Raw genomic sequence first — 22026 nt, 5'->3', positions numbered from 1 at the left:
TTTGCCCTGGAGTGATGCTGGATGGCTCACAGCAACAGGCAAGACTGGGAGCAGGAGGAGCACTTGTAGGACACTTGGGGACTTTCAAATTGCTGGGCGGTTGGGGTTTCTGCAAGGCAATTATTTTTATTTATTGTTTTTTTAGGGTCTGAGGCAGTAGGATTTGCAGCATGTTGGTGTAGCACACGTTGCAGTTTCTCATGTGACATCAGCTCATGGAAAGGGGCTGAAAACTGGCTTGGAGGTTGCAGTAGAGTGTCCATATGATCTTGTCTCTGCTGTCTATCCCCATCTCTGCCTTGTCCTTCTTTCCAGCCATCAGAATAAAGGTACTGTGAAGTCCTGGAAGTGCTTTCAGTAATACCAGACAGACTGTGGGCCCAGTAAGCATCTGCAGTCTTGCAGGCTGGTGTTCTGACGGCTGGGACAGGGGTCTAACTGTCCTTGCCATCATTGGCTAAAGCTGGGCAGCCCCACACACTTTGCTGTGCCTTTTGGTCACAGGTAACATTGTCTACAAGGACAGTGTTGTTGACCTCCTGTCCACCTCATGAAATTACTGTTTCTGTTGAGAAGTAGTGCAGTTACTTCCATATATTCTTTCCCTTTCCTACACTAAGCATTCTGTGGTGGCTTCAGAGCACGCAGTCACCTCCTGGCAGTCCCCAGGTTCTGGATCAACCTTATGTGTGTACGTGCGTGTGCAGGTGTCTGTGGGTATGTGCTGTTGCCCTCTTGTGGTTGAGCCTGCAGAAAAGACTGTGGGGTTTACGGCTCGTCCGTGCAAGGACATCTTCGTTGCTTGTTGACCCCTGGAGTTGGGGAGCACAGGGTCTGAGCTCTGCTTCCCAACAGGTCTGTTTGCTGTAGGAATTTTCCCATCCATAGTGAATGGCAGTAACTTCACAGCTGACACCAGCTTTTCCCCATTCTGGAGGCAGAGCTGAAGGTTTGGGGCATAGCTCTAAGAGCTGCATCTGCACGTGCTGTTTTGGGGGAAGCCTGTGCAACATGGGTGTGTCTGGATGAGGTATGATGCCTGTTGAGCAAGCAGCTGCGTGCACATGTATATCCTTTGAATAATGTGCCAATAGTGGCACAGCAGTATAGGCTTTGTTCAGTTTTTAAGGCATCTGACCTTTCTTTTGCTAAGGCTTTCAACAAGCCAATTTACAGTCTTGGAAGGGACCACCCAGAGTCTAGTTTCATAGCCAGCAGAGGGGGAAGGGAAGGAACTCTTCAAAGAGCAAAGGAGGTGAAATTACTACCATGGCCCGTATATTGATTTCATGAACCGTGAGGCTCAGAGTCAGATGCCAGTCTGCTTTGCTGTGATCTCAGCAGAATGTGACCCCTGTCCCTCAGCAGCAGAAGCATGGAGGGGATCGTGTTTCCCCAGGCAGATCTGATTTCTGGAGGCTGTCAGAGCTATGTACCCTGTGCCTGGGAACGGTGCTGGGAGGCATTGCAGGGGAGGCTTTGGCTGTGCCTGGTGGACACACCATCTAGCATAAACACCCACCACAACAGCTCTGGAGATGGGTGCTGAACAGTGCAGACTGCTTGTAGCTACCCTGTTTGCATGAATGGCTTTGCCTCCCCTTCTTTGAAGATGATGACTCCCTTTTGAAAACAGGAGATCAAGAATCTGGTGTCAGACAAGTTGAAAGACACTATTTACAAATATTTATCCTGGAAAATATTTATAAATCTCCCCCTGGGAGCAGAGCCATACAGTATGGTGGTTTCCCTTAGATTGTGAAGTACAGCTGTCTGATGGCTTGTGAGCCAAACCCTCTCAGGTTAGCATGCATCCTGCTGAGGGATACCACTGCTTTCTTACAGCCACTAATTATTGACCCCACAGTGTTTATATCACTGTTATATACACAGTGCTGCTTTCAGTGCCAAATTGTGCATGCAAGTTCCCTGCCTCTAGAAGAACTGCGAGTGTGCAGCAAAGGAGATAAGCTAAATGGCTGTTCTCTGCAGCTGCCCTAAATGTGTTTGGGGATATTCACACCAGGTCATTAAAAGCTTCTAGTTAATCCCATAGCATGACATGCTACAACAAGGCTACTGCTGCTTCTGAAATAGTAGCCTCATGTCATTTGTTCTTGCCCGTGGCTCAGTGGAGCAGTACTGATGCAGGTGGTGATGGGCAGCAGTGTGAGGTAGCACACTGCTCCTGGTGTGCTGCCCATGTCCCTGTCCAAAGGGCAGAGCAAATCCTGGAGCCTGGTGGAAGTGAGCTGCCCGTGCCTGTGGTGCTGTGCTCCCAGTAAGGATATATGCCATGTGCCTGGGTTGTGCTGTGTTTGTAATCCTGTTTCTTACACTGTAGCCACAGCTAGTGCTTGAAGCACTGCCCTTCTTTCTTGTATTGAAGGGCAGTAAGCCCACCCAGTGATGCTATTTTCTGAGCAGGGAGCAGGGATGGGGCTTGGATTTCTGCACTGTGGGACAGATCAGTTAGCATATCCATACACCAGGTGGAAGGAGGAGATGTGAGATGGCTGCTGTGCAGGCTGGGATGCTGGTATTGGTGTGGGAAAGCCTTTGGGGTTTGTTTTCCCCATGTCCCAATTGCCATGTCTCACGTCAGCAGTGAGACCTGCTGTGGTGTTCCTGCCCTGCGTGCCTCAGTGTCCCCAGGGCTGGGACAGGATGTGAGCACATCCATGGCTGTCCCGGATTGGGTTGCTGACAGGGAGAGGGGGTGACAGGTGCTGGGCTGGTGGCACAGCACCCCATCCTCTGCCAACACAAACCATCAGGATTTGAAACTAGGTCAGAAGCGTGACCTGAAACACACTGATGGGCTTGAGAAGTCTTGGGCTGCTTCTCTTCCTCCAGTCCCTGGCTGCTGGGCCCTGTGCATGCCTCATAGGACAGAAAGTCAGTGTTAAAAATGGGAGCAGGTGGATTAGTGCTGTGTGGCTCCAGGCACTTCCAGGAGTAACTCTTTGTGTGCTGATACCTTTCCAACCAGGATAGCTGGAGGTGTGCTGAAAGCATCAGTCCTCAGGTGAGGCTGTAGCACTTGAGCTGGGCTTGTCTGTCAGCAGCAAGTCCTGCTTTCTGCAGCAAAGTACCTCCAGAGCAGGCCTGGGGCAGGTTAGGGAAAAGCAGGGCTCTGTGGTGAGCAAAGCAAAGCAGCTGCAGATGTCTGAGCCACGGGAGCCGCTGGGGCTCAAGACCAGAGTGACCGCACGTGTCCGCAGCGTACGTCGTCTTAATGCATTGTTTATTTGATGTCCTGTTTGTTCTGGCAAAGCCTGATTGCCTGCTGAGATAGATAACTGAATGCTGGAAAACAGCATGAGCTGACTCTTTTTCTCAAAAAGAAATGTCTTGCATTTGGCAGAAGCATGTTTTCTCCCCATGGCTGGTACACGGCAGCCAGGGAGGGAGGGGGGGCTCTCTTTTCCTGTCCCCAAAGCAGGGAAGGTGGCACACTTCATTTTGGAAGTGCCTTTGGTGTCCAGGGAAGATGCAGTAAAACCAGACTAAGTCTTTAGGCTTCAGTTGCCTCACAGCTATGGCAGAAAGAGCATGTCAGATGAGGTGTATGGCTTTGGCTCTGGATTGTGCCTTCTCTCTTCCCTTGTATCTGCTGTTGGTCTGTTGAGGAGTGTCTGGTGCTTTCAGCAGCCCTCTGCTGCACAACCAGCAGTGACAGCAGGATATGGCCATGGTGGGGACAGTCAGCAGCCTGTCCCAGAGGGACTGCCTTCTGTCCCACCACATAGCAAGGCATTAATTTCCTGTTATTAGTTACAATAACACAGCGCGTACTTAAAAACAACCCCACGTTAGTCCTTCCTCCAAAAGAATTCCAACCTGTCATGAAATTTAGAGGAGAAACATTTTTCCCAGGCATCCCATCTGAAGCAGAGCATTTCTGTTCTTGTTGGCTGCTCATGCTTCTGGGAATAGCAACTGGTGTGTCTGACAGCAGGGCTTTCCTGGGGGTGCGGGGGCAAGGAGTGTGATCCTGGGGAGTGCTCATCCAGCAGGACCTGCTGTAGCCCCCTTGGCAGAGGTGCCTGGGGCAGAGGAAGGTTTGTTCAGCCTGGTACTGCTTTACATTTTTGCTTTTCAGGCATGATGAAGGGCACAGATCGGTGTCAGCAAGTAACGTGTAGCCCTGCTCCCTCTTGTTACTCCATGACTTTTAATCAATGGCTAGCTCCAGACAGTGATGGTGTAACAGCAGGAGGAAAGGACTAGGGGTTCCCTGGTCATTTGGAAGGGTTAGTGTGAAAGTCTGGCCTGGACAAGGCGGTATTTTGTTTGCAAGCACGTGTACCTGTTGTCTTTCTCTCTGCTGTCTCCATGCTGACCTGGGCTGGAGGAGCTGGTGCCAGGGACAGCTCGAAGCTGGGGGGGGGAGGGAGGGCTTGCTTGCCATCCCAGGGGGGCAGGAACATGATCGCATTGCCCAGAATGTATCAGCTGAAGAGATGTGGAGATTAAATAATTCCCTGATATTTCAGTGGCTGATAACCATACTGAAAAACCGTACTGAAAATCTCTGCCTGGGGGAGTTGCTGCCTTTCATTAAATAAAAGCAGCTTCTTTTCATCCTGCTGGAGTCAAGCTGCCAGGGGCAGACAGAAAACTTGTCATTGATATAGCTCTCATTATATGATCTTATCATCTCCTGCCTGTGAATTGTGACCAAGTTTAATAGACTCTTTCCCCAGATTGATTTGGGAGAGTTCCCCAGAAAACCAGTTTTCCAGATGCTTACTTTAAAGGAAAAAAAAATAAAAATAATGAGGGATTTTCTTTGGCTACCTTTCCAACTTCCAGCTGTTAAGTACTGGAAATGTGTTATTCATTATGTCCAAGAGAGAAATGTTTCTTTCTTCCGATTGGGGTGGCAATAAATATTTCAAAGCATAATATGCTGTAGACAAGTGAGTTGGTGTCATTTGTTTTCTGCACAGCACGTGCAGCAGGCCCAGCCGCTGCCCTGGGGAGCAAGTGCCAGCGTGATCAACAGCACTGGGAGTCACTGTGATCTTGCCTTCATGCATCAGCTGTCCCCAGGCTTTACACAGTCACTTTATTTGGGTATAGATTCAATAACCAGGTGTCTGGTTCTGCTGTCAGGCAGCTTTGCATTAATTAAAAAACAAAAAAGAGAAAAAAAAAAGTAAAGGCAGAAATAATTAGCGATGCTTGTCAGCCCCTTTGCATTAGCCTTCCAGCTCTACTGCTTTCAACAAGCATGCTGCTGCTTCCCAGCACATCTCCAGCCTAAGACTCCTTTCTCCTTGTCTGACCCCAGAACAGTTGAGTTCTGGAGTGAGCCTGATGAGCTAGCAATGGGGCTATTTTGGATTAAGAGGAGGAGGGGTGAAATCCAGCTTTGTGGAGCATTCCCTCTTCTGCCAGTGTTGGCTTTGCTCATAGAAAGGATGCTCCAGCTTGCATGCTTTGAGTCATCTTGGCCAGGCCTTGCACTTATTCCAGCTAATCTTAAGTAATTTAGTGGCACATAGTTTCTCTCTTTGGTCAAGAAGGTGGATGGAGTTAGGGGAGATAAATTCCAGCATCTGCAAGAGTTTTCATCTGTAGGTGCTGCAATCCTGCTGGGGCTCCCACAGAGGTGATGATGCCAAGGACTGCAATGGCAGCATCTAGATCTGAGGGGATCTTCTTGGAAAGATAGACTGATGGAGAGAGAGGGCTGTCATCCATGGTTAACAGCAACCCATGATCTAAATCAGTTCATGAAAGTGGTGTTGCACTCAGGGTATGTCTATGGAGCAGAACAGCAATGGCTGATGCTGTAGATGGTAATTTGTTGTGTGAGAGGAAAAAAAAAAAATGCTATGGCTAATTGAAATTCATAGGAGTATGAGCCAGCATAAGCCCCCATGAGGTCATGAGATGATTGAAAGAGAGCAGAACTGGAAAATGGGACTGCACTATTTCTTAGGAAAGGAAGGAGTAGCCCAGCAGGCAGGAAGGTGGTTGAGCCACAGACTTGAGTTTTCTCCTGGCTCTTCTGTGCAATCCCAGTTCTGCAGCTGGGGCAGATGGCTCTCATGCAGCCCATGTGTTTTTTGGGGACATAAAGAGGCACAACAGATACCCACAAAGGAATGGACATGAATGTTGCCTGTGGACTGAGGCACAGTTACCCAGTGCGTGTGCTGTAACTGCCATTTCTGCAAAGGCTGAAATGCTATTTAAATTACCTGTTATGTTCTCTCCGGCCTACATACCTTTAAAGATGCCTCCATCCTTTTTGTTGGTCCCCTGTTTTCTGTGATAACAGCCCAAAACTAACGGGAAAGGCAGAATGTGAATGGACTTTTTTCAGATGTTCTTGATCTTCATTCCCAATGTGGGAAATGCTTTAAAATATTTGTGTTGCCCACAAAGACTGCAGCATAATTTTCCTTATTAAGCATTATTTTAAAAGATTTGTTAAGAGAATTAAAATACCACTAGAAGCAGGAGGGCATAAGCCAAACATTAAGAAAGAACCCTTGAGGATAAAATGAGTTTGTGAGCAATTTGCTCTTGAACTCTGTGGGAATTCAGCTAGATCTGTGAAGTCTTCCCGGATATCCCTACATAATTTGAAGCCCTAAAAATAACTCAAAACTTGAATAGCCTGCATGACCTCGAAGCTGCTTTACAAGAGCCTTGCAGTGTCGCCAGAGTAGGTGAACACCCTGCAGCTCATTTAGGTTTTGGAAAGCCCTGATGAGGCAGTTGTGGGCTTGCTGTTTGGTTACTGGTCTTCATTAGCATCAGGCTTTGATGGATAGTGCTCCTGATTTTGCTCCTGCAGTGAGCAGACAGTGATGGGGGGCAGTGGCCTCTTTTGGAAAGGCAAAGCATGTCTAAAGGCTCTAGTTCAGTGTGTCCCAGGGAGGGCTGTTCCAGGGGCACCCGCAGCTCCCGCTGCCGCCGGCTGTGCTGGTGGGGAGCCCAGCACAGGGACTGATTCTTAGGCTCTGCTGCCCCATGAGCCCTGGAGCTGGCCCACGGGCTGAGCAGCTGAGAGAAGGAGAGGCAAGCATGGGCAAAAAGGTGCTCACCACAGAGGTCTGGTTTGAGACAAAGCAGCTGATTTCCTGTGACCACAGACAAGCCTTATCTCGGGAGATTACATTTGTCTGGAACGGAGCTGCTGGTGTCATAACCGTGCTCTTCCTGGGCAGATACAGGCTTGTGAAAAATCCCACAGTGGCAGCCTGGGCTCTGGCTGTGGCCATGGATAATGTGCCCCGGCCTATGTGGGAGGTGCTGGGAACAGGGAGTTTGGGGCTTTGGACTTTATTTGTTTTATTTTAACTAGTAGAGAAAAGCTGCAGAGCTTTTTGTCCTGTGCATGGCTAAGGTGGCAACTCAGGTGCCTTTTGAGGCATCTCTTGGTGCCTGGCTGCTGCTGTGGGTCTGTGCCTCTGCAGATGTGTGCATTCTGCTGTGCTATCAAGGGAGAGGGCTGCCTGGGATGAGAGGGCTGCCTGGGATCTGTCTTGCTGGTCTGACAGGCATGAACATTTCTGCCAGTAGTCACAGATACATGTTATCCATAGAAAAGGTCTTCTGTAGGACATGGCCTCCTCAGCCAGACAGAGGAGGTAATTTTCTTCAACTCCTCAGAGACACTTTTCAGTAGTGCACACTCACAAATACAACTGCAGGAATCAACTGCTACATGGTGGTTGTCCTAGAAGGACTACAACCTGAATTGCAGGTAGGCTGCTTATTTAGTCCATCATACCCGATAACAGACCATATTTTATGGTCTTGGCACATGCACAGCAGAGAATGTGTTTGCCTTTTCTATTCCTCCCATGAACCCAGTGGATGCTGCCCAGGTTGAGATTAGTGGTGGACTGCAGATAAGTCTGTCTGGTTTGACCACCACTTCACCAATATATGTTTAAGGCACTGGGGGAATTTTGTAGTTATCCCATCCTAATCAACCAGGAGAGGTTGCTTCTCCTCAACTCTGCATGCAAAACCCCATCCTACCTTTGGTTGTGTGCTGGATAGCCGGGTTGCCAAAGAGTTTGGACTGGTGTGTGTGTGTGTATACTTTTTTTTTTTAGCTCATTCATATTGTTTGGTGATGTTACATGTTCTTTTTGAAGCTGGAGCAGGAAGAGGCTGGAGATAAGATGACAATAAAAGGCTGCAGCAAACCCCACAAGCAGAGATAACACACTTCAGAGAAATGGGTGAACTGGCAGGCTGGAAAGTTCAAGGAAATTTTAACTTCTTGCCAGTCAGGATGCTTGTTTTTCTCACCAACTGCTCTACATAGCCAGCTTGGTTTCTGATGTGCCTGAAACAGCTTCTAGCAGAAGTTGTACCTCCTTTTATATACAAGTTCTTTATATTTAGACCTGTATGACATCATGTATATTACATCAGTAATTTATTTATTTATTGTAATCTTAGTCCATTTAAAGGATTTTGCTCTTACACTTGGCCTAAATCACAAGGTTTCTCATGTACCCTCCTCAACTATTACTCCCCTGCATTCTTGTTCCATTAATCCATCTTGTGATGTCTGACACCTCTACAAAGAGCAGAAAGTAATCACTGGGCATTTTGTCTTGGTTTTCCATCCTCCCACCCCAGCCTTTTGGGAAGTCGGCATTATGTCATGAGGGATTTGTTGCCCCAATGGAGAGAGGTCTCCTGCCTGCATTGCAGGTTTCTTTTGTGGAGTGCCTGTGTTCAGGAGGTGTTGGAGGCAGAATGATGATGACAGGGAGATACAATTTGCTACAGCGACGGTTTGCAGGGTCATGCCAACTCCAGTGGGTTCAAGACACTTTCAAAGTAAAGTCCTTTCTTAAAGGATGGTTTTGAAAATTGTTGAGCATTACATCTCATAGGAGCTTGGGCTATCTACCTTTCTGCTCAGTTTCGACCCAAACTGAGAACCAGGCAGGCTCTTCTTTCTGAATGTGCCAGTTTCTTGGCTTGAAAAATCTTCAGGCTTCTGCCTCGGGTAGGCACCCTGTCTTTATTGGGTTGTAACTTGACCACAAACAGTGTCTGCTGAGCTTAGACAGTACAGCTTACAGCAGTACAATGTAGGTCCCCCCTGCTGTGCCACACAGCCATTTACTTCAGCCCTCCCAAGCTGATCTTCAGTGGTCCACTCCGTTTCTGTACAGAAACTGCAGAACTGGATGGCTGTGTTGTGCTGCTGCTCCTCCTTCGTTGCAGAGCAAAAGAATGAAGTGGTATAAAAGGTCAGACCAGATTTCTTTGCAAGGAGTTATTTGCTCTTTGGAGGAAGTTGAGGAATTTTGGCCCAGTGCATGCTGAAATTCCTGCTTCGTTGTGTGGGAGCTTCAGCTTGGGGGAGGTAGCTCTACTCACAAATCCATTGAGAGTTGGCCTTGACTTTTGTTTATAAGGACACAAGCACTTTGCATCTTGCAGGCTGCGTTTTGCCTGCCCGAGCTGGTGGTGGGGAGCTGTGCAGAAGAGCCCCTCTGCTCTCCCCAGCCTCCTCCCAGGGAGGTTCTCAGAGAAGAACTTGAAGGACCCAAGTACACCAGAGGCTTTGAGCTCTGCTGTGCTGGACCGTGGACCTGTGCTTTCCCACAGCTGTGCCCATCCCTCTGGGTCTGGAATGTGCCATGTTTTAATGACTTGCTTTCATCACCGTTACTGCCAAAGTCACGGATTCCTTCTATATGTTTTAAAAACAAGCAATCCGTGACTGTGGACAGTGTATTCTCTGCGTCTCAGCACACATCCAGCTGGGTGAACAGCTAACCAAATTAACCGAGAGCTGTTAAATTATAGAGGAGGAAATGAGAGAGACTGGAAGCAGAGCTGAGCTCTGACTGGCAAACTCTTGGTGAAATCCTCTTGTGGCAATATTGTCCTTGGCTGGTAGAGGGATTGACATGGTCTTTTAATGGGATTCTTTCTTTGTGTTGAAGGTCATAGTTTCTACCCTGTTGGATTGCATTTTGATAAACAGGAGATACCAGGCAGGACCATTGTTACCAGAAGTATTATAGCTCTTCACTTCAAGCCCATTCTCTCTCTGTCCCAGGAGTGGATGCCCCCAGGGAGGATTTACAGATTTCATCTACAGCTGCTGGGACAATTTGGCAGTAGGTAGGGCCCGGGCTGGGCTGTCCTAACAGCTGTGTAGAGATGGTCATTCTCTGGAGAAGAAGAGGGACAGGTTTTTCTTGAAAGTTGAGCGAAGGCAGCATTGAGGTGAGCCACTCTTGAGGGGGGCTGTCCATGTAAACAGGAGCATTGGAGAATGACTCAGATGCAGAACGCAGAGGATTTAAAAGGCTTATTTGCAGAGTAGTCCCATGCTGGAGCTCACTGGGAGGCATGAAGCCCTTCATCCTAGGCAGGGGGACTGGCTATGTCCTTCCAGGCCAGAGATGTGCTTGTTGTCTGAAATTTGTCACGATAAAGTGCCATACTCCAGGGAGACTTTTCTTTTTTTTTCCCATTAACCTCTTGAAGTCTAGCTAGCGTTAAAAACTGAGTCAGTTCTTCCCTGTTAGTTACAAAAAAAATCCTCTCCCTCTGTGTGAACTGACAGCTCCCTGATGAGACTGCAGCTTCTGGCTGTCTCAAATAACTGCTGTCAGATTACAGCCCTCAAGTCATGCATTTCCTTAGCAATTGCAGATTTAGGCTGCAAGCACATTGGTGAGTATTAGCAAGCAGGAACTCCCCGATTTTTCTATTTATAGAAAAGCACTTTTTTTTTCCTGTATGTTTTGGGATTATTAGAGTTCTTGCTGGTATCGTTTTCGTTTTGTTAAAATTAGTCACAAACTCCTGTTAGTTCAAAGAAAAGGAATTAAGGCAATAGACCAAGGGCCTTTGAGAATCAGCCCCAGGAACAATGTGGTATTATTATTAATCTGAAATCCTGAATGTAGTTACCATGTCTTATTTCTGAAGCATTAGGAAGTTTTAAGGGCATCTTTTCAGCCAACACTGTGCTAGGCTTTTGCTGCTGCTTGCAAGAGGATTAAAGCATCTGCGCAGGGTTGTAGTCCCCATGGTTGGGGCACCTGCTCCTCTCCATGTTCTGTGGCCTCAGCCTGCTCCTGGGCTAGCCCTCTGGGTCAGCACTTGTCACCCTGTACGAGGTGCCCCACTCTGTCTGCATTGTGGTGGCAGGAGAGCCTGCTTAGCCCTTCCCTGAGGGTGTACTAGTTCAAGTTTGGGCCAAAAGACAAATTGTTGAGTCTTGCCTCTAAGGGGTTACTCTACATTTCTCCCAGCAACCTAGAAAGTGCAAAGGCCGTCTTGGCCAAGTGCAGGGTATCTCCTAATGCACAGTGAAAGCCTAGTGTGGGTGAGGTCCTTATCTGTAAGTGACTGAAGCCTCATCCAGAGGAATTCCAGCCATTCCCTTTCATTCTGACTGCGTATTGCTCTGTTGTGACACATCCCAGTGCCTACACCCACTCTGGGCACATCTGGCTCCAGTAGATGGCACCTGGGTAGCTGTTGGGTGAACACAGCTGATTCTGAATTCAGGAGGAACCCCCTTTGGTGGGGTTTAAACAAAGCTTGTGTTTGGGCATGTACAGGTTGGTGTGTCAGCAACCCCTGAACACTGCACGTGTAGCTGTGTGGCACTTGGTGTTGGCAGCTCCAGGCAGGCACAGATTTAATGGGATGGTCCCCAAATGCTGTGTCCTGCCCAGGCTCCTCTGTGTTTCTCTCCTTAGTGCTTGCTGGCTGAACCTGCTGTGTATCAGGATCTTGCTGCTATCCTGTTGGTGGTCATTTCTAAAACCTGACTATCTAAATTATCAGTTCAGCACTGGGCAGGCTTGTGAAGCCATAAGTGATGGCACCACTCTGCCCTGCCTTGTGCCAAGTGCTGCAGATCTGCCTCCCAAGGATTTTTGGCAGGAAGCGTGTGGCACTGACTGGGGAGGAACAGCTCGCACAGGAGGATGCTGTGAAGAAAAAGCAGTGCTGTGTGTGAAATTAGTGAATGAGCCAAATCCTCCACAGAAGTGGAGTGTAAAGAAAACAAAATCCTTTGTAGAAAATGCTCTATCAGCTGTTCACCTAGGCCAAGCAGCTTAGAAAGGGAACAGGCCTGTTTAGAAAATAACATTGTAAGACACTGGGTTGCTGCTGCTGTTATGACACTGAGCAGGTTTCACACTGGAGTGTTTTCTTCGATCTCTCTCAACAAAGCCCTTGAGTTTTGAGAGAAAAATTTGAAAACAGATTGGTTTTCCCTGAGTCTCAGTGCTCGCCCCCTACCCAGCCCTGCAGCAAGGTTTGAGTAGCTGCAGCTCTGCCCTCTCCCCTTGGGCTTGCGTCTGCATGGGGCTCTGGCTCTGTGGCATGTGTCCGGGGCTGCTGTCACCTCCTGGAGCTGCTGCAGGCTCAGGGCAGCTGGGGCACTGCTGCCCCTCAAGCCTTTGCCTTGTCCCAGACCTTCTGGAGGAAGGGAAGAGCTCACCTACCTACTGGGGCTGGCAGTGCTGCTTTCTCAGAGTGTGGGACACCCTGGAGGGTTTCTGAGTATGGATGTGATGAGTAGCAATGGACTCTGCAGATGGTGAAAGGGGATGGGTGGTTGTTTCTAAAGCTCTGCTACAAAGTCTTGGGATACAAATATAGGGGACCTTCTAATTTAGAACCCTGTAACCCTGCATTAATAACTTGGAAAAATGCCATTTTCAGGAGTGAGGACTTGACACAGAAACATACGAGAGAGGCAGGAGCTGCTATGAGCAAAAGAGGGAAACGTGGGCCAAGTGTGTGTTTCAGTACCCACCCATCTTCCAAACACTGACTTGTGCTTTTTTTTTTTTTTTTTGGGGGGGGGTTTGTTTGGTCTCAGATACTTGAGTATTTCATTGAAAAGCCATGCCTGCTTGGAGGGGAAACACCTTTTTTTGTGCTGCCTAGAAGGGGTGAAGTAATTCTTGTGTGACTAGAAATAAACGGTAGGGACATACTTCCGAGCAGCTACATGTGAGAGATTTTAATCAAAGATTCTGAGGCATGGGCTAGGAAGAAATAAATCTGCTGTAGGACAGTCAGGCTGTTAATGAGTAACTCCACTACTTCAATGAGAATAAATGATTACAAGCAAAAGATGCAAGAGGGGTGGATCACTGACCTAGAGAAATTCACAGCAATTCAGAATCTCTTTGGCTTTCCAGGGCTTTTTCAGCTTTCACACACTTTTTTTTGTAGGGATAAAAGGTGCACAAAGAGACTCGATTGCTTGTCAGTTTTAGCTTCTGCCACTGCTGGGAAGAGCAGATGCGGTGCCAGCGCTGCCCAGTGTTTCCCAGCCTGATGAGTGCTCACACTTCCCGTAGTAGTTCCGAAATGGTTCATCTGGGTTTCTTCCCCTTTCTCTGCCTCAGTCTAGGTTGGACACATGTCTGGAGCTGCTGTGCAGTGACCCAAACTGGGGTGCAGGATGCCCCAAGATGCTGCAGGGTGCACCTGTGCAGGTGCTGCAGCCCCTTGGGCTGGCCACCAGTCCTGACCATGCTGAGTGTATCCAGGAGATTCATGTGCCCCTAAGGAGTGGGATTTATTGTCCATGTTCTGTGCTGTTGAGTCACACCTGCTCAGCCACTCCATCCGATCCTTCCAGGAAATCCCAAGCAGGAATACAGTAGCACTGGTGATGCTGTCCACACACAGGCTCCATGGGGATATTTAGCAGTGGTTAGGAAGAGCTGAACTGCTTTGTTTTCACATGATGCTGTTTTAATAAGTCAACACTAAAGGTAATAAATCTGCCCTGCAGAAAATTAGAGAGTGGTTTACTATATAAACTACATCTGTGCATTCCAGGGCTGGGAGTAGAGCTGCACAGAGTTCCCAGTCAACTTAGCCTGCTCCTACCTTTTAGTCAGAGGACCAAAAAGGGGCTCCCTTGCTGCTTGTCAAAACACAGTTGCCAATATTATAACAATTTGAAGATTTGGTTGGCTTATTGAATGCTACTGGATGGCTTTTTGGCAACTTGGAGGAATGTGAATCTTCACTAAGAGACATGGGATGTGTCTGGGTCCAGTTTGCTGTTTTGTTTTCACATATGGCTCCCAGAGCTGGAAAACTGAAATCAGTGTCCCAAGGGAGGGAACAGAGGAGATGTGGGAGTTTGTCACTTTGTGCTGCTTACACAGGAGGATAGATAGATGGACAGACAGGATGTGCTGCCACAAAAGCAGTTGCTTTTGTCTCTCTGGATCCTGGTTTTACTCTTCAAATCTTTGTGCTATCAGACTGGGCAGTAGCCAGAATTATATTTTCTTGGGATTTTGGGGCTGGATAAAGCTCCCCACCATCCAAACATGATATAAGGGATGGAGTGAGTGTGAGATGGAGAAAATGCCCTCATCCCCATCTTCCTCTTCTGGCTCTGGGACTTGCTCCATCCTTCCAGGCACTGGGGGAGCCACAAGTGATTGTTACTAAGGAAACATGCTTCAAAGCCATCAACAGCAGCACCAGCTAGATGTAGGGATGTTACTATTTTCAAAGAAAGTTGGTTGCTAATTTAAATACTTCTGTCAGAATTTCCTGGCTGGAAGCTCGTTTCATGAAATCCCAGGTGCTGGTCAGGGGTCGAGTTTTACCTGGCACTCTTTCAGAGGTGGTAAGAGAGCAAGGGATCTGCTTGCCTGGAGACAAGTGTGTGTATCGAATCTGGTGCTTCACCTCCTTCCTCCATGGAGAAGGGAAAAAGAAATTGCCTAAGAGGCTGGGAGCATAGAGGATTTTATTCATCTAACTGATAATAAGAGCTAAATAAAGTCTGGAAAAAAACTCCAACCATTTCTCTTGCAATATTGGTTGGGCAGAACTGTACTGGAACTAAACATGGAATGAAAAGTCTGGCCTTTGTGCCAGCTCTATTTTTAGAGCTACTGTTCTCTCTTTGTATCTCTCTGAGTTTTCTCAGCATATGCACTTGAAGCAAGCAATCTGCCTTTATTTTTTCCGGCAGGCTGTGATATTCTGCAAGATAAGGATGTTGGATGGAGGGGCAGGAGACTCACCAGATTTGACAAAAATCTCTCTGAATACCAGGATGCAAGTCCTGTTCCAGGATTGGGTTCACTGCGGTCACAGACTCCTGAATATTTTCAGTGCTCCATGTAGGAGTGACCCTAACCCTGATGTGCTGGAGGGGAGTGAGTGTGTAATAATTGGCTGGCTTCTTTGTGTCCCAAAATTGCAGTCACAACTGGAATGAAATCCAGCAGCAGCCTAAGTGTCCAGCAGTGCTAATGATGGGCTTGGGTATAGACCATTGCCAGCATGTTTGGCTTTGAGAGCAGGAGCAGGACAGGAACATCTGAACAGGGCTTCAGCAGAGATACTGCAGCTGATCCAGCAAGAACCCAGAGGTTCTTGTTCTTTCCTGTAATAATGAAAGATAAAAAATTAGCATGCTGGCTCTGATCTTGGATGTTTAACCCTGCCAGTGTGGTTGGGACTGGCTTTTCAGAGAGCTCCCAGCAAGCACAGACACAGTTCTCCCCAGTGCCCAATGTCTTTATGTTTGTGCACAAACCCACATCTCCTATGACTTAAAATGTACTGAAACCAGCTACACCATCACCTTTCAGCTAGAGAGGGCTCGTAGGGCTCATGAGTGTGTGACTGCCAACCCTGCCACTCCCCTGTCCCAGAAGCTCTTAGCCAGGGTGTGCAACCAGCAGCACTAGTTCTTTTTCTTTTTTGGCTGTTGTTTTCACTTTGTAAAGCATTGAGCTCTGGGCTTGGTTTTGTGTCAAGTTTCAGTGTTTGTGCAAAACCCAACTGACCATGTACCAACGTGACTGGATTGTAACCCAGGCTCTGTAGAGGCAGGGGACTTCTGAGAACTAGAAGCCTGTGAGGAGTTTGTACTCGGGGACATTTAATTAGGAACATTTATTTCCAGCATGAAACTGGGCAGCAAGGAGGATCCCCCAGGAACTCCATGGGATTTACTGACTATAAGTTTGTAGCTGGCTTTGCAAAAAGATAAATGCAGAAGATAGTGATATGCCTCATTTCTAATTTTATGTTGGTGGTTGCTGTTCATTCAGAGCAGAGGCTCTCCCAGTGCCTGCAACCAGAACACATGCACATATGCTGGAGCTGCTGTGAATTTTCTCCACTAAAGGCTATGCAAGATGCCAGCAGGAGCATTAATTTATTCCCTGTAGAATAAAGCTGGAGGAGGATTTACAGTGGAGGGAAGATGTAACTTCACTGGCTGGTACTCAGCCCCGTTCCTATGCCAAGAGGCAGATGTTAAGCTGTGAGAACTTGTCCTGCAGAGAAAGCAGCTGCCTGGACTGTAGTTTCTTGGGCTTCACTAACAAATAATAGCTCTGCTGAGAGGCTGAGTGGACAAAAAATGCTGCTCCTTCAAAAATGCCTAGTCTCATGTGCCTTGACACCGTGTAGGTTGCAGAGAGAGATTAAAGCAACATTTAGGTCTGTTTTTTCTCATTTTTTAGCAGCTTGAAAGCATGTCTGTTTCCCCCTTGCTTGGGTTCACAAGTATTTTGGCAGCAGGGAACTGTGCTGGGTGATCACTTTGATTTCTTCATCCTGGATGGCACCAGTCTTGGCCAGTACAAACTCTGAGGGTTGTGACAAATCCCAGCCTCCTGCCCAGTCCCAGCCAGAGAATGGCCTCTGACTTCCTGTGCTTCAGGATCTCTCAGATTTCCCAGGTGAAGCTAGTTCACTTCTCCCCAGGCTTCATTCTTGAGGTCCCTTAGCCTACACCCAGGTGTTAAGTTTGGTTGCCACCAGCCTGTGGTGGACACCAGAGAAATCCCTGGTAAGCAGAGGAGAGGCTGCCCTGGAGCCAGAAGAACATCCAGCCAGAGCTTGAGGATGTTTTGTCCATGTATCCTGCTTTGGAAGAGGCAGTGCCAGTCCCCAGGGCTGCACCCACCCTGTGCTCCACACCCACACAGCAGCGCTCAGACCCCCTCGCCTGAATGCCCATAGCAAGGCACGAACTTGGAAGATTTCAATGCCTCTTCCTAAATGTTTCTTTTTCCTGTTGAGCATCAGGGCTATTTTGAAGGCATGTGATTATTAATGCTCACCCTCTGGCTCCACAGCGTGTGTGGCTGGGGCAGGGCTGAGGTGCAGGCTGCTGTTCTGGCCCCCCTGCAGCTCGTCGTGGCTGGGGTGGGCACAGAGCTGTCCTTTTGCTCCCCTTGTAGAAGTGCCTCTCTGGGTACCTGTTAGTCTTTGGGGGATGTATGATTGTACAGCACCAGCTTTGTATGAAGAGGGACTCCTGAGCTATAAATCTCTGCTTTTCAAGCACTAAACTCCCTTTTGGGTTGTTTTTGACGTTAGGAATTTTCTCTGATAAGAGAACTTTATTTGCCTTTAAATATCACTTTGTGACAGGATGATGGAGTGGGGATTCTTGGAGCGAGCCCGTGCCAGCCAGGGAAGGGGAATTCTGCTGGGGCTTTTGTTTCTCTCTAGCACTGACATTTTAGCTCTTTAAAAGAGTATATTTATTTTGTTCTTGGCAAGGGTGTGTGTGTGCACACGTCAGTGTCCAGACAAATGGGTAGCAGCCCAGTGTTAGAGTTGTACTGAAGCCAAGTGGGACTCCTGCGCTGCCCTTCCCTGCAGCACCTGGAGCAGAGGAGCTGTGCTGGGGCTCTGCTGCAGCCAACTTATTAAAATAAAAAAAAAGATTTTGTGATATTGTGTGCAAGGTGCAGTTGGGTGTTCCCTGGCTGGTGTATGTATAACAGTCCAGAGTGTCACCTCTTACCCCAAGAACAGCCCAGAAGCCAAGTCTTCCAGAATAGGTTCATAGCAGCTTTTCATGGTCACCTTCAGAGCTTGGTAGTGGGGGCCACTTGTCTTGTCAAGCCAGGATGAGATTCCCATGGTAGAGCAGTGGCACAGGGATCAAGTGCTACCTGCTTGGGCTGAGTCTAGGTCTAAGCTGTCACCAAGCACAGCCTCCTGGGTACTGTCTGTAGCCACAAAGTCTGTGTTTTGTTAGCATTTGGGCTGGTGGGAGCTGAGCTCCCCAGCCTGGCTCTCTCCAGCAGCCACGTCATATCATGATCCTTTTAGATACAGAGGATTTTGCTCCACAGGCTGCTTGTGAGCAGCAGCATCTGCAGAGCACCAGCTCCTTTGTTTGGCTGGGATCCCACTAAGCTCTCCCTGCTTTTCATGATGCCTCGAGCAGCCAACTAACTCTGTGTTCCTTTCTTTCAGCTCTTCCATGTGGCCTATGTCCTGATCAAATTTGCCAATTCCCCTCGTCCTGACCTCTGGGTACTGGAGCGATCGACTGACTTTGGCCTTACCTATGAGCCCTGGCAGTATTTTGCCTGTAAGTATGGCAGTGTTATGAGAGAGCTGCAGCTTAGTGCAAGGTAGCAAGGCCAGAGTGAAGACAGCTCTTTGTGCAGGTACTGGGCTGGGTTTGGAGTTGTTTCTGTCTCACAGCTGTGATGCAGTGCATGTCCTCTGTTTTTTCTGCCCAATAAGGCTTCAAAAGTTGAAGCTCAGTGATGCTTCTCAGGACAGGAGAACTTTTTTTCTCTCTGGGGCTAAGTGTATTTTTTCTAAGTATTGTCATAAGTGTTCAACCAAATGGCTGAGGATGCTGAAGTTGGCACCAGTGTCAAGGATTGGCCATTGCTGGTCTAGGTCTGGAACATGAGGTTTCCTGGACAGTATCTGGACTGGTGTATTTAAGCTCCTCCAGGAGCAAAGCAGCAGCTTACTTCTAAGTGGCTGTTGTCACAGAAGAATCTGGAGGCAGAAAATAGCCCCATATTGGTTACCAGAGATCAGATACAACCTGTGCAGGGTAGGGAGCCAGTCTTGTCATTGTGCACGGTGGGGTCTGATACAGCCAGCTGGAAAGGGTGGCTGCAGAGATCCAGTCTGTGCACTTGAAACCTTTCTTCCCAGTTCTCTGATCCCTTTAGAAACAGCTGGTTCTACTGATCTCTCTCCCAAAGGGTCTATGGGGTAGCCAGATGCTGAGGAACTTGTTAACCACCAAACCCTCCAGAAGCAGCGGCAGTAATTTGAGTTAAGATCTACAACCAGAACTTAAAACCTGGCAAGGAAGGACCTCAGAGCACTCTGAGGCTTTGCCCTGGGCTGCCCCTACAGACTCATATTTCTGGCTGACCAGTCAGCCCGTGCTTTAGCTTTGCTGGCCTTTTCTTGAGCTGCAGCTGTGTTACTTGCTGTGTTGCCTTAGTGTGGTAGCTCCTCTCCAGTGCAGATGGTTTCCCCTCTGCTGTGCACTGGTGGGGAATCACTGCTGTCACACTGTCTGCTTTGGTTTTTTTCTGTCTTCTCTGAGAATTTCCCTTCCAGCTCTGAAGTCTCTCTTGGGGCCCGTTACAATCATGTTATTGGATGGTCTGGGGCTGAGCAAGGAGCTCTTGCCCTGCTTGCTTGTTCCTGTAAGGTCTGGAGCCCTCTTACCACCCCCCTGCAGAAGAGGCATGCAGTGACACAGCCCAGTGGAAAATTCCCATGGAAATAAAGAGGTGGCTGCTCCAAAACCTGCCAGATTTGCTAGCACATAAAGTCCTTTGCGGAGGTTTATTTTTGGCATGGGGAATTCTGTAGGTGGTCTAATAACCCTTTTACTGAACTGACCAGTGTTTTTAAAAGCAGCCAGCAGAAATGTAAGCATTCTCCAGAGACACTGGGGAGCCTTGCCATGGGTGACACCATCCCTGCCTGCTCAGCTCTGCCCCTCGAGCTCTGTGGGAGGTGTTCAGTTCCCTGAGGCTGCCTTCTCCCCCCAGCCAGGCTGCTGAAGTGCTGGTGGGCTTAGCTCTGCTGGAGGAGGGAAGAAATGACTATTGTGGAAGCATCTGTTGGTGCAGCTGATGAACTCTCTTGGGGAGAGGGGCTGGAGGGACCATGGCAATGCAAATCCTCCATGTCTGACAGCAGGGAGGCACCAGCCTTCCCTTGGCCACCAAAGAAGAATCAGGGGCACTGGGAGGAGATTTATGGTGGGGTTTATCCACATGAAGGGTTCCCCACACAGCATTTCAAATAAGGACAGGACATGAAAGATGCCCAATACCAGCTGTCCCTCCAGGCCCACAGAGCCTTGCCTGTCCCAGCCCCTTGTGTTGTGCAGGATTAGCTTTGGGCAGTGACACTGCAGAGGGAAGGCAGCCACAGCACAGAGCAAGGCTCTGTCCTTTTCTTCTCTGAGGGTGGGCTTCTCCAGGCTGTTATTTCCTTAAAGCATTGCTTAAACTGTAGTTTAAGGGTTACTCTGGTTTAGCTCAGACAGAGTGCCTGGCTTCTGGCTCACATGGTTGTGCAGATTTGCAATAACTGGAGATATTTTTTGGTTTTCCCAAGTAGCTGCTCTTCCTGAGCATCCTGTCTCCATGCCCAGCACTCTGGAAATCAATCATCTCAAGCCAGTGGTGACAGACTCTTTGCCTGGTGCTTCAGGATAAATTGCCTTTAAAGAAGCACCTGGTGAAGCAAAGCTTGGGAGCCACAAGTTACATGTTTCCACACCATATTCCTGTGGATGCAACTGAGCTCCTGCTGTTGCCAAAACAGCGTCTCATGGCATGAAGCCATGTTTCCGGAGATGAGGTGTGAGTGGGTGCAAGCCAGAGGTGAAGGCAGGGGAGGCAGAAGCTTTCTGTGCTCTCCCCTGCTAGTTCCTCCTGCCTGACTGAGCCTTCCAGTGCAGCATGTAGAGTGAGGGGCATGCCTCCTGGAGGCACATGGCAAGAGATTTTGGAGGATCATTCCCACAAATTAGGCTAGCATTCCCCTATCAGCCAGCATAAGGATGTTGGGATGAGGATGCTGGACTTGCAGGAGCAGCTGTGCTGGGAAGCTAGAACATTCCTCTGCCTTCAAGGGGAATTTTGGCATGCAGTGTCCACAAAGCAGGTAGCAGAGCCAGCACAGTGACTGCCTGGTGGTGCCTGTCCCTGGCTTTAGCCAGCCTTGCATTGCCACTTAGTGGCAGAAGCCCTTGACAGCGGTCCCCAGGGGGTGGGTCTGGGAAGCTTTGGCACTTTGGTTTTGTAGCGCTGGTTTATCAGTGATTGCTGATCAGAATAAGGTGGGGAAAGGAGACATTCTACACACAGTTGCTCTGTCTCTTCCAAACACTTCCAAGTCCCCTCCCCACGCCTGTTTGTCCACCCTGTCTTGGTGGGAGATGTTGCAGCTGTGGCTCTGGCTTGTGGCTGCTCCTGATGTGTGGTTCAGTGCTGGCTCATTCTTCAGGATTTACCCAAGAAGTTAAAGAGCCCCATGAACACGATGGTACAAGCTGCTACATCAGGAGCAGAGCTCTAGCAGCTCAGCAGAAGCAGTGCAGCAAATCTGGTGCCAGCAAGGCAATAAATTTAGACCAGGGTTAGAGCTCAAGCTCGTTAAACTGTGAGCTTAATGCCAAAATTAAGGGATGGGTTTCTCTGCAGGTGGTCACTGTAAGTACAATAGACGTTCTCACTTTACTGCAATGAGGTGATTTGGGGAATTTTCTGACTCTTTTATTACTCTCATAGTGACTCCCTCCCTTAGCAGAGACACGTACATTGGTAATGAGAGAGTTAATGATACAAAGCAATCTGTACGTGGTAAATGCTTAACAAAGAGTATGCACCCTTCCCTCCTGTGGGTCTGTGTGGGAAAATCAATACAGGGCTATGAATTGTTCCTTTTTTTTCCATCTTACTGCTCTCATCACTGGTTGATGAACAGCTTCCAAGAGGGACTGCATTGAGAAGTTTGGACTGCAAACCGTGGATCGTATCACCAGGGACGACCACGCCATCTGCACCACCGAATACTCCCGGATCGTGCCTTTAGAAAACGGGGAGGTGAGCAGCTGCATGTTTTCATCCCCTGGGTTTCCAGGGTTTCGTAGTGACTGTAGATACCCTTACTATTTGGTTCCCTCTTGACTTTTGGATGCTTAACTACTTGGTTAAATCAAATGAGACTGGCAGGGAACAGATTCTGTTG

At 48.4% G+C, this 22026-nt stretch overlaps 1 protein-coding gene across 2 annotated transcripts in view; it reads left to right on the top strand.

Annotated features, from left to right (window-relative positions):
* The window catches only part of LAMA5 (laminin subunit alpha 5), an 88893-nt gene that overhangs the window by 19808 nt on the left and 47059 nt on the right, over positions 1–22026 (top strand). For both annotated transcript variants that reach the window (XM_051633106.1, XM_051633105.1), the window contains exons 3-4: positions 18253–18370; positions 21763–21881. In XM_051633106.1, the coding sequence (XP_051489066.1) occupies positions 18253–18370; positions 21763–21881 (237 nt within the window). The remainder of the gene's footprint in view (positions 1–18252; positions 18371–21762; positions 21882–22026) is intronic.

The sequence above is a fragment of the Apus apus genome, chromosome 15 (assembly GCF_020740795.1).
Source record: "Apus apus isolate bApuApu2 chromosome 15, bApuApu2.pri.cur, whole genome shotgun sequence".
Lineage (NCBI taxonomy): Eukaryota > Metazoa > Chordata > Aves > Apodiformes > Apodidae > Apus > Apus apus.
Note: the sequence above shows the minus strand (reverse complement) of the source record. Positions and strands in the feature narration are given on the sequence as shown.